Here is a 13521-nt window from a genome sequence, read left to right on the forward strand (position 1 = left end):
CAGGACAGTAAATAGATTATTGTATGACACATCTCAACCCAATCTCATCAACATGGCACATCTCAACCCAATTCTATCAACGTGGCACATCTCAACCCAATCTAATCAACATGGCACATCTCAACCCAATCTCATCAACATGGCACATCTCAACCCAATTCTATCAACGTGGCACATCTCAACCCAATCTCATCAACATGGCACATCTCAACCCAATTCTATCAACGTGGCACATCTCAACCCAATCTAATCAACATGGCACATCTCAACCCAATCTCATCAACATGGCACATCTCAACCCAATCTTATCAACATGGCACATCTCAACCCAATTCTATCAATGTGGCACATCTCAACCCAATTCTATCAATGTGGCACATCTCAACCCAATCTCATCAACATGGCACATCTCAACCCAATCTCATCAACATGGCACATCTCAACCCAATCTCATCAACATGGCACATCTCAACCCAATCTCATCAACATGGCACATCTCAACCCAATCTCATCAACATGGCACATCTCAACCCAATCTCATCAACATCGCACATCTCAACCCAATCTCATCAACATGGCACATCTCAACCCAATTCTATCAACATGGCACATCTCAACCCAATCTCATCAACATGGCACATTTCAACCCAATCTCATCAACATGGCACATCTCAACCCAATTCTATCAACATGGCACATCTCAACCCAATCTCATCAACATGGCACATCTCAACCCAATCTCATCAACATGGCACATCTCAACCCAATCTCATCAACATGGCACATCTCAACCCAATTCTATCAACATGGCACATCTCAACCCAATCTCATCAACATGGCACATCTCAACCCAATTCTATCAACATGGCACATCTCAACCCAATCTCATCAACATCGCACATCTCAACCCAATTCTATCAACATGGCACATCTCAACCCAATCTCATCAACATGGCACATCTCAACCCAATTCTATCAACATGGCACATCTCAACCCAATCTCATCAACATGGCACATCTCAACCCAATCTCATCAACATGGCACATCTCAACCCAATCTCATCAACATGGCACATCTCAACCCAATCTCATCAACATCGCACATCTCAACCCAATCTCATCAACATGGCACATCTCAACCCAATTCTATCAACATGGCACATCTCAACCCAATCTCATCAACATGGCACATTTCAACCCAATCTCATCAACATGGCACATCTCAACCCAATTCTATCAACATGGCACATCTCAACCCAATCTCATCAACATGGCACATCTCAACCCAATCTCATCAACATCGCACATCTCAACCCAATCTCATCAACATGGCACATCTCAACCCAATTCTATCAACATGGCACATCTCAACCCAATCTCATCAACATGGCACATTTCAACCCAATCTCATCAACATGGCACATCTCAACCCAATTCTATCAACATGGCACATCTCAACCCAATCTCATCAACATGGCACATCTCAACCCAATCTCATCAACATGGCACATCTCAACCCAATCTCATCAACATGGCACATCTCAACCCAATTCTATCAACATGGCACATCTCAACCCAATCTCATCAACATGGCACATCTCAACCCAATTCTATCAACGTGGCACATCTCAACCCAATCTCATCAACATGGCACATCTCAACCCAATTCTATCAACATGGCACATCTCAACCCAATCTCATCAACATGGCACATTTCAACCCAATCTCATCAACATGGCACATCTCAACCCAATCTCATCAACATGGCACATCTCAACCCAATCTCATCAACATGGCACATCTCAACCCAATTCTATCAACGTGGCACATCTCAACCCAATTCTATCAACGTGGCACATCTCAACCCAATCTCATCAACATGGCACATCTCAACCCAATTCTATCAACATGGCACATCTCAACCCAATCTCATCACCATGGCACATCTCAACCCAATCTCATCAACATGGCACATCTCAACCCAATCTCATCAACGTGGCACATCTCAACCCAATCCTATCAATGTGGCACATCTCAACCAATTCTCATCAACCTGGAACACCTCAACCCAATCTCATTAACGTGGCCCATCTCAACCCAGTCCTATCAACGTGGCACATCTCAACCCAATCTCATCAACTTGGAACACCTCAACCCAATCTCATCAATGTGGCACATCTTGACCCAATCCTATCAATGTGGCACATCTCAACCCAATCTCATAAACGTGGCACAAGATGACCCAAAACTGGGGAGGATTCTCCTGCCAATGTGACAGATTTTGTGGTTGCGCCATGCCTCAGGTCATCCCACCTATTACCCCGACACTATGGACCCCGGAGTAACCACGATCCTTACGTTCTGGCTGTAGATGATGATCCCCTCGTGGTTGCAGTGTGGAGTGTGAGAGCAAAGATGGTCGGACAGACACCAGTAACACCTCCAGGGGCTGCTCACACATGCGCTACACCTGTAGTGACAAACCGTGGCATTAAGATCAGTGGGGTACAGACACATAGTGGCCTCTGTACTGCCAAAACGTGACCTAAAAGTGGGCCAACATGTAACGTCGTGTTCCAACTCTCAGGACATCATCCATTGCCCATCTAAATCTTTTTACAAATTTCAAGCTCGTTTCTGGCTGTTAGGCAACCACCTCCAGCAGGAGCCCTCCCCCACTATATATTATTGATATTAGAAAAATTATATATTAATATATAAACAGTGGCATCTGGGCCATTTAAAAGCCTCTATCAGTGATTGACAGCAGCATCTAAACGGTTAAACAGCAGTAATAAGAGCCAGCTCCGGTTACTGCTGTTATAAGATGATGTTGGCTGTATAACACAGATGGCACCTGTTCTATATGAAGATTGCATGTGAAGGGGTTAACGATTCAGGGGCACATAAAATAATTCAAGGTTGACTTAATTATCAACTAAAGCCCGGTCTAACTCACGGATTTGTCACTGCCAGGGCCATAACAGCCGCACAGTCATAGAAGACAAAGTCGGTCACGGTGACGGTGACATCCTGGAAGACCAGCGCCAAACGTACAGTCACGTGATCTGGAAGAAAAAATAAAAATATATTGCCTTGTTAGTGAGTTATCATTATACCAAGTATATACGTGATAGTATATGTGTGCGGCATATGACGCCGGTTGTATCCTGTAATGTCCAGCAGAGGGAGCAAGCGAGGCCACGAGGTCGGAAGCAACGAGAAAGCTCAAGGCCAAACTCAACCACACAAGGGTAAAGGGTGAGAAAACGTAGGAAAATACTAGACATAGTTCCGGGAGTAAGGGCTCAGGACCCCCACAGGGGACTAAGGGGCTCAGGACCCCCCCACAGGGGTGTAAGGGGCTCAGGGCCCCCCCACAGGGGTTAGAAAAACCACAAAAAACTACATCAAAAAAACACCAAAAAGGAGCCAAGACAAATGATATGTGCACACACAGAATGTGGTGAGCCTTCCTCATAAAGATGGCTGCAGCCGAGGTGCAAGATGCTGATGTCACAGCCACTCAACCTCCACATTAGGGGGGAGGGGCGGCTGCTTAGCATAAGACATGCACACTAATAAGGCTTGCACTGGGAGCCCATCATATAATGAGTGAAATGCACAGTGTCTGAACTGTGACCTATAAATGACGCCAGAAACCCAGGTCAGGCGGGCAAAACAGCACTATATAAGTGCATCTCACACGGATACACGAGACGCACAGTGTCTGAATAATGGCCTATAAATGACGCACAACACCAGGTCCAGGCGGGTCAGTTAGCACTATGAGTACATAACACATGACAGGCTCACCATTTAACCACCTGAATTCAAAAGGTCCACACACATCCTGCAAAAATGGATAAAATGTGCCATACCTCAAATAGTGAGATATTAGTTTATATTTTGGCCCAAAATATGTAAGCTCGCAATCCGTTCGTCAAGGATTCTCACACTTGCGAGTCCCTACACTGAATTAGTTAGAAAAACCACAAAAAACTACATCAAAAAAACACCAAAAAGGAGCCAAGACAAATGATATGTGCACACACAGAATGTGGTGAGCCTTCCTCATAAAGATGGCTGCAGCCGAGGTGCAAGATGCTGATGTCACAGCCACTCAACCTCCACATTAGGGGGGAGGGGCGGCTGCTTAGCATAAGACATGCACACCCCCCCACAGGGGTGTAAGGGGCTCAGGGCCCCCCCACAGGGGTGTAAGGGGCTCAGGGCCCCCCAACAGGGGTGTAAGGGGCTCAGGGCCCCCCCACAGTGGAGTAAGGGGATCAGGACCCCCCCACAGGGGTGTAAGGGGCTCAGGCCCCCCCCCCACACGAGAGTAAGGGCTCAGGACCCCCACAGGCGAGTAAGGGCTCAGGACCCCCACAGGCGAGTAAGGGCTCAGGACCCCCACAGGCGAGTAAGGGCTCAGGACCCCCACAGGCGAGTAAGGGCTCAGGACACCCACAGGCGAGTAAGGGCTCAGGACACCCACAGGAGAGTAAGGGGCTCAGGACCCCCCCCTCCACAGAGGAGTATGGGCTCAGGACCCCCACAGGCGAGTAAGGGCTCAGGACCCCCAGAGGAGAATAAAGGCTCAGGACCCCCACAGGGGAATAAAAGGCTCAGAATCCCCACAGAGGAGTATGGGCTCAGGACCCCCACAGGCGATAGGGATTGCTGAGGACCCTAAAAATCCAAATACAGGGAGCTCCTTGTCCCGTGTAAGTGGAGCAGTACTGGGCATGTACGTACTCCGCTCCTATAGACAGTGAATAGAGCCAAACTGGGCATATACGACCTCCGCTCCTATAGACAAAAAATGGAGCAATATAGCATGTGCACCCTCCGCTCCTAGAGACAGAGAATGGAGCAGTACTGAGCATGTGTGATCTCCACTCATACAGAGTCAATGGAACAGTACTGAGCATGTGCAACCTCCAGTCCTATAGAGTCAATGGAGCAGTACTAAGCATGTGCAACCTCCAGTCCTATAGAGTCAATGGAGCAGTACTGAGCATGTGCAACTTCCAGTCCTATAGAGTCAATGGAGCAGTACTAAGCATGTGCAACCTCCAGTCCTATAGAGTCAATGGAGCAGTACTGAGCATGTGCAACCTCCAGTCCTATAATCAATGGAGCAGTACTGAGCATGTGCAACCTCCAGTCCTATAGAGTCAATGGAGCAGTACTGAGCATGTGCAACTTCCAGTCCTATAGAGTCAATGGAGCAGTACTAAGCATGTGCAACCTCCAGTCCTATAGTCAATGGAGCAGTACTGAGCATGTGCAATCTCCAGTCCTATAGAGTCAATGGAGCAGTACTGAGCATGTGCAACCTCGAGTCCTATAGAGTCAATGGAGCAGTACTGAGCATGTGCAACTTCTGCTCCTATTGACAGTGAATGGAGCAGTACTGAGCATGTGCAACCTCCAGTCCTATAGTCAATGGAGCAGTACTGAGCATGTGCAACCTCTGCTCCTATTGACAGTGAATAGAGCAGTACTGAGCATGTGCAACCTCCACTCCTACTGTATATATAATGAATGGAGCAGTGGTCGCACATGCTCAGTACCGCTCAAATAACACTGAGAATTTGGGAGCCCTGTTCTCTTATTTATGAGAGACCCATCATGTTGTGTACGGAGCAATCCTTTTAGGGTTTTTTGCAGGAGCGGTACTTCTCTGAATTCTGAGCAGAGATGTGACATCTGTACAGAAAAAAAGGAAACTATTCAGTGTCCACGAGAGAGAGGCATGATCAGGAGCGGCTTCATATGACCGGCACAGGAGGAAGCCGGACCTCCACCCAGCGCCGCCCCATAACCAGGCCTTGCACACGCCGGCTCCTCGTGAACCTCCATCACCCGCAGCTCTGCAATCTCAGGAACCTCACAAATGCTCGATAAACCGGATTATTATGGCCACAGACAAAACACCCGACGCTATCAACACCTGCAACGATCGCCTGCAGCGTCTCAATGGGGTGGTGACAGAAAGGGGTCTCACCTTTGTCGGGTTGGTTCGGGGGCAGTAGTCCTGGAGGCGGGGAGGTGCACCTGACCTTGCTCCCATAGACCTGGGCAGGACTGGACCAATCATTGAACAGACAATTCCAGGCGTCTTGTTCTGCGCCGGCCGGAAAGTTCAGCACAGACATCGAGACCTGAAAAGTAGCATATAAATGGTGGATAGCTGGAGCAGCAGTGTGCACCTTCCCTATAGATGGTGAATAGATGGAGCAGCAGTGTGCACCTTCCCTATAGATGGTGAATAGATGGGGCAGCAGTGTGCACCTTCCCTATAGATGGTGAATAGATGGGGCAGCAGTGTGCACCTTCCCTATAGATGGTGGATAGCTGGAGCAGCAGTGTGCACCTTCCCTATAGATGGTGAATAGATGGAGCAGCAGTGTGCACCTTCCCTATAGATGGTGGATAGCTGGAGCAGCAGTGTGCACCTTCCCTATAGATGGTGAATAGATGGAGCAGCAGTGTGCACCTTCCCTATAGATGGTGAATAGATGGGGCAGCAGTGTGTACCTTCCCTATAGATGGTGAATAGATGGGGCAGCAGTGTGTACCTTCCCTATAGATGGTGAATAGATGGAGCAGCAGTGTGCACCTTCCCTATAGATGGTGAATAGATGGGGCAGCAGTGTGCACCTTCCCTATAGATGGTGAATAGATGGGGCAGCAGTGTGTACCTTCCCTATAGATGGTGAATAGATGGGGCAGCAGTGTGTACCTTCCCTATAGATGGTGAATAGATGGAGCAGCAGTGTGCACCTTCCCTATAGATGGTGAATAGATGGGGCAGCAGTGTGCACCTTCCCTATAGATGGTGAATAGATGGAGCAGCAGTGTGCACCTTCCCTATAGATGGTGAATAGATGGGGCATCAGTGTGTACCTTCCCTATAGATGGTGAATAGATGGGGCAGCAGTGTGTACCTTCCCTATAGATGGTGAATAGATGGGGCAGCAGTGTGTACCTTCCCTATAGATGGTGAATAGATGGGGCAGCAGTGTGTACCTTCCCTATAGATGGTGAATAGATGGGGCAGCAGTGTGTACCTTCCCTATAGATGGTGAATAGATGGAGCAGCAGTGTGCACCTTCCCTATAGATGGTGAATAGATGGGGCAGCAGTGTGCACCTTCCCTATAGATGGTGAATAGATGGGGCAGCAGTGTGTACCTTCCCTATAGATGGTGAATAGATGGGGCAGCAGTGTGTACCTTCCCTATAGATGGTGAATAGATGGAGCAGCAGTGTGCACCTTCCCTATAGATGGTGAATAGATGGGGCAGCAGTGTGTACCTTCCCTATAGATGGTGAATAGATGGGGCAGCAGTGTGCACCTTCCCTATAGATGGTGGATAGATGGGGCAGCAGTGTGTACCTTCCCTATAGATGGTGAATAGATGGGGCAGCAGTGTGCACCTTCCCTATAGATGGTGAATAGATGGGGCAGCAGTGTGTACCTTCCCTATAGATGGTGAATAGATGGGGCAGCAGTGTGCACCTTCCCTATAGATGGTGAATAGATGGGGCAGCAGTGTGCACCTTCCCTATAGATGGTGGATAGATGAGGCAGCAGTGTGCACCTTCCCTATAGATGGTGAATAGATGGAGCAGCAGTGTGCACCTTCCCTATAGATGGTGGATAGATGAGGCAGCAGTGTGCACCTTCCCTATAGATGGTGAATAGATGGAGCAGCAGTGTGCACCTTCCCTATAGATGGTGAATAGATGGGGCAGCAGTGTGCACCTTCCCTATAGATGGTGAATAGATGGAGCAGCAGTGTGCACCTTCCCTATAGATGGTGAATAGATGGGGCAGCAGTGTGTACCTTCCCTATAGATGGTGAATAGATGGAGCAGCAGTGTGCACCTTCCCTATAGATGGTGGATAGATGGGGCAGCAGTGTGCATCTTCCCTATAGATGGTGAATAGATGGGGCAGCAGTGTGCACCTTCCCTATAGATGGTGAATAGATGGGGCAGCAGTGTGCACCTTCCCTATAGATGGTGAATAGATGGGGCAGCAGTGTGCACCTTCCCTATAGATGGTGAATAGATGGGGCAGCAGTGTGCACCTTCCCTATAGATGGTGAATAGATGGGGCAGCAGTGTGCACCTTCCCTATAGATGGTGAATAGATGGGGCAGCAGTGTGCACCTTCCCTATAGATGGTGAATAGATGGGGCAGCAGTGTGTACCTTCCCTATAGATGGTGAATAGATGGGGCAGCAGTGTGTACCTTCCCTATAGATGGTGAATAGATGGGGCAGCAGTGTGCACCTTCCCTATAGATGGTGAATAGATGGGGCAGCAGTGTGCACCTTCCCTATAGATGGTGAATAGATGGGGCAGCAGTGTGTACCTTCCCTATAGATGGTGAATAGATGGGGCAGCAGTGTGCACCTTCAATATAGATGGTGGATAGATGGGGCAGCAGTGTGCACCTTCCCTATAGATGGTGGATAGATGGGGCAGCAGTGTGCACCTTCCCTATAGATGGTGAATAGATGGGGCAGCAGTGTGCACCTTCCCTATAGATGGTGAATAGATGGGGCAGCAGTGTGCACCTTCCCTATAGATGGTGAATAGATGGAGCAGCAGTGTGTACCTTCCCTATAGATGGTGAATAGATGGAGCAGCAGTGTGCACCTTCCCTATAGATGGTGAATAGATGGGGCAGCAGTGTGCACCTTCCCTATAGATGGTGAATAGATGGGGCAGCAGTGTGCACCTTCCCTATAGATGGTGAATAGATGGGGCAGCAGTGTGCACCTTCCCTATAGATGGTGAATAGATGGGGCAGCAGTGTGTACCTTCCCTATAGATGGTGAATAGATGGGGCAGCAGTGTGCACCTTCCCTATAGATGGTGGATAGATGGGGCAGCAGTGTGCACCTTCCCTATAGATGGTGAATAGATGGGGCAGCAGTGTGCACCTTCCCTATAGATGGTGAATAGATGGGGCAGCAGTGTGCACCTTCCCTATAGATGGTGAATAGATGGGGCAGCAGTGTGCACCTTCCCTATAGATGGTGAATAGATGGGGCAGCAGTGTGTACCTTCCCTATAGATGGTGAATAGATGGGGCAGCAGTGTGCACCTTCCCTATAGATGGTGAATAGATGGGGCAGCAGTGTGCACCTTCCCTATAGATGGTGGATAGATGGGGCAGCAGTGTGCACCTTCCCTATAGATGGTGGATAGATGGGGCAGCAGTGTGCACCTTCCCTATAGATGGTGAATAGATGGAGCAGCAGTGTGTACCTTCCCTATAGATGGTGAATAGATGGGGCAGCAGTGTGTACCTTCCCTATAGATGGTGAATAGATGGGGCAGCAGTGTGCACCTTCCCTATAGATGGTGAATAGATGGGGCAGCAGTGTGCACCTTCCCTATAGATGGTGAATAGATGGGGCAGCAGTGTGCACCTTCCCTATAGATGGTGGATAGATGGGGCAGCAGTGTGCACCTTCCCTATAGATGGTGGATAGATGGGGCAGCAGTGTGCACCTTCCCTATAGATGGTGGATAGATGGGGCAGCAGTGTGCACCTTCCCTATAGATGGTGGATAGATGGGGCAGCAGTGTGCACCTTCCCTATAGATGGTGAATAGATGGGGCAGCAGTGTGCACCTTCCCTATAGATGGTGAATAGATGGGGCAGCAGTGTGCACCTTCCCTATAGATGGTGAATAGATGGGGCAGCAGTGTGTACCTTCCCTATAGATGGTGAATAGATGGGGCAGCAGTGTGCACCTTCCCTATAGATGGTGAATAGATGGGGCAGCAGTGTGCACCTTCCCTATAGATGGTGAATAGATGGGGCAGCAGTGTGTACCTTCCCTATAGATGGTGAATAGATGGGGCAGCAGTGTGCACCTTCCCTATAGATGGTGAATAGATGGGGCAGCAGTGTGTATCTTCCCTATAGATGGTGAATAGATGGGGCAGCAGTGTGTATCTTCCCTATAGATGGTGAATAGATGGGGCAGCAGTGTGCACCTTCCCTATAGATGGTGGATAGATGGGGCAGCAGTGTGCACCTTCCCTATAGATGGTGAATAGATGGGGCAGCAGTGTGTACCTTCCCTATAGATGGTGAATAGATGGGGCAGCAGTGTGCACCTTCCCTATAGATGGTGAATAGATGGGGCAGCAGTGTGCACCTTCCCTATAGATGGTGAATAGATGGGGCAGCAGTGTGCACCTTCCCTATAGATGGTGGATAGATGGAGCAGCAGTGTGCACCTTCCCTATAGATGGTGGATAGATGGGGCAGCAGTGTGCACCTTCCCTATAGATGGTGGATAGATGGGGCAGCAGTGTGCACCTTCCCTATAGATGGTGGATAGATGGGGCAGCAGTGTGTACCTTCCCTATAGATGGTGAATAGATGGGGCAGCAGTGTGCACCTTCCCTATAGATGGTGAATAGATGGGGCAGCAGTGTGCACCTTCCCTATAGATGGTGAATAGATGGGGCAGCAGTGTGCACCTTCCCTATAGATGGTGGATAGATGGGGCAGCAGTGTGCACCTTCCCTATAGATGGGGAATAGATGGGGCAGCAGTGTGCACCTTCCCTATAGATGGTGAATAGATGGGGCAGCAGTGTGCACCTTCCCTATAGATGGTGAATAGATGGAGCAGCAGTGTGCACCTTCCCTATAGATGGTGAATAGATGGGGCAGCAGTGTGTATCTTCCCTATAGATGGTGGATAGATGGGGCAGCAGTGTGCACCTTACCTATAGATGGTGAATAGATGGGGCAGCAGTGTGCACCTTACCTATAGATGGTGAATAGATGGAGCAGCAGTGTGCACCTTCCCTATAGATGGTGGATAGATGGAGCAGCAGTGTGCACCTTCCCTATAGATGGTGAATAGATGGGGCAGCAGTGTGCACCTTCCCTATAGATGGTGGATAGATGGGGCAGCAGTGTGCACCTTCCCTATAGATGGTGGATAGATGGGGCAGCAGTGTGCACCTTCCCTATAGATGGTGAATAGATGGGGCAGCAGTGTGCACCTTCCCTATAGATGGTGGATAGATGGGGCAGCAGTGTGCACCTTCCCTATAGATGGTGGATAGATGGGGCAGCAGTGTGCACCTTCCCTATAGATGGTGGATAGATGGGGCAGCAGTGTGTATCTTCCCTATAGATGGTGAATAGATGGGGCAGCAGTGTGCACCTTCCCTATAGATGGTGGATAGATGGAGCAGCAGTGTGCACCTTCCCTATAGATGGTGAATAGATGGGGCAGCAGTGTGTATCTTCCCTATAGATGGTGGATAGATGGGGCAGCAGTGTGCACCTTCCCTATAGATGGTGAATAGATGGGGCAGCAGTGTGTATCTTCCCTATAGATGGTGGATAGATGGGGCAGCAGTGTGCACCTTCCCTATAGATGGTGAATAGATGGAGCAGCAGTGTGCACCTTCCCTATAGATGGTGAATAGATGGGGCAGCAGTGTGTATCTTCCCTATAGATGGTGGATAGATGGGGCAGCAGTGTGCACCTTACCTATAGATGGTGAATAGATGGGGCAGCAGTGTGTATCTTCCCTATAGATGGTGAATAGATGGGGCAGCAGTGTGCACCTTCCCTATAGATGGTGGATAGATGGGGCAGCAGTGTGCACCTTCCCTATAGATGGTGAATAGATGGGGCAGCAGTGTGTATCTTCCCTATAGATGGTGGATAGATGGGGCAGCAGTGTGCACCTTACCTATAGATGGTGAATAGATGGGGCAGCAGTGTGTATCTTCCCTATAGATGGTGAATAGATGGGGCAGCAGTGTGCACCTTCCCTATAGATGGTGGATAGATGGGGCAGCAGTGTGCACCTTCCCTATAGATGGTGAATAGATGGGGCAGCAGTGTGTATCTTCCCTATAGATGGTGGATAGATGGGGCAGCAGTGTGCACCTTACCTATAGATGGTGAATAGATGGGGCAGCAGTGTGCACCTTACCTATAGATGGTGAATAGATGGAGCAGCAGTGTGCACCTTCCCTATAGATGGTGGATAGATGGAGCAGCAGTGTGCACCTTCCCTATAGATGGTGAATAGATGGGGCAGCAGTGTGCACCTTCCCTATAGATGGTGGATAGATGGGGCAGCAGTGTGCACCTTCCCTATAGATGGTGGATAGATGGGGCAGCAGTGTGCACCTTCCCTATAGATGGTGAATAGATGGGGCAGCAGTGTGCACCTTCCCTATAGATGGTGGATAGATGGGGCAGCAGTGTGCACCTTCCCTATAGATGGTGGATAGATGGGGCAGCAGTGTGCACCTTCCCTATAGATGGTGGATAGATGGGGCAGCAGTGTGTATCTTCCCTATAGATGGTGAATAGATGGGGCAGCAGTGTGCACCTTCCCTATAGATTTTGGATAGATGGAGCAGCAGTGTGCACCTTCCCTATAGATGGTGAATAGATGGGGCAGCAGTGTGTATCTTCCCTATAGATGGTGGATAGATGGGGCAGCAGTGTGCACCTTACCTATAGATGGTGAATAGATGGGGCAGCAGTGTGTATCTTCCCTATAGATGGTGAATAGATGGGGCAGCAGTGTGCACCTTCCCTATAGATGGTGGATAGATGGGGCAGCAGTGTGCACCTTCCCTATAGATGGTGGATAGATGGGGCAGCAGTGTGCACCTTCCCTATAGATGGTGGATAGATGGGGCAGCAGTGTGTATCTTCCCTATAGATGGTGAATAGATGGGGCAGCAGTGTGTATCTTTGGGGCAAGAGGCAGCAGTGTGCTATCCTTCCCTATAGATGGTGAAGATAGATGGGGCAGCAGTGTGCACCTTCCCTATAGATGGTGAATAGATGGGCAGCAGTGTGCACCTTCCCTATAGATGGTGAATAGATGGGGCAGCAGTGTGCACCTTCCTATAGATGGTGAATAGATGGGGCAGCAGTGTGCACCTTCCCTATAGATGGTGAATAGATGGGGCAGCAGTGTGCACCTTCCCTATAGATGGTGAATAGATGGGGCAGCAGTGTGCACCTTACCTATAGATGGTGAATAGATGGGGCAGCAGTGTGCACCTTCCCTATAGATGGTGAATAGATGGGGCAGCAGTGTGCACCTTCCCTATAGATGGTGGATAGATGGGGCAGCAGTGTGCACCTTCCCTATAGATGGTGGATAGATGGAGCAGCAGTGTGCACCTTCCCTATAGATGGTGAATAGATGGGGCAGCAGTGTGCACCTTCCCTATAGATGGTGAATAGATGGGGCAGCAGTGTGCACCTTCCCTATAGATGGTGGATAGATGGGGCAGCAGTGTGCACCTTCCCTATAGATGGTGAATAGATGGGGCAGCAGTGTGCACCTTACCTATAGATGGTGAATAGATGGGGCAGCAGTGTGCACCTTCCCTATAGATGGTGAATAGATGGGGCAGCAGTGTGCACCTTCCCTATAGATGGTGAATAGATGGGGCAGCAGTGTGCACCTTCCCTATAGATGGT

General features: G+C 49.4%; 1 protein-coding gene across 1 annotated transcript in view; it reads right to left on the reverse strand.

Annotated features, from left to right (window-relative positions):
* Window positions 1–13521, reverse strand: part of PLXNB3 (plexin B3) — a 181954-nt gene that overhangs the window by 56251 nt on the left and 112182 nt on the right. Inside the window, 3 exon segments of the mRNA XM_075324250.1 lie at window positions 2359–2470; window positions 2960–3068; window positions 6014–6170. Coding sequence (XP_075180365.1) covers window positions 2359–2470; window positions 2960–3068; window positions 6014–6170 — 378 coding nt within the window.

Source organism: Anomaloglossus baeobatrachus, chromosome 9 (assembly GCF_048569485.1).
Source record: "Anomaloglossus baeobatrachus isolate aAnoBae1 chromosome 9, aAnoBae1.hap1, whole genome shotgun sequence".
NCBI lineage: Eukaryota > Metazoa > Chordata > Amphibia > Anura > Aromobatidae > Anomaloglossus > Anomaloglossus baeobatrachus.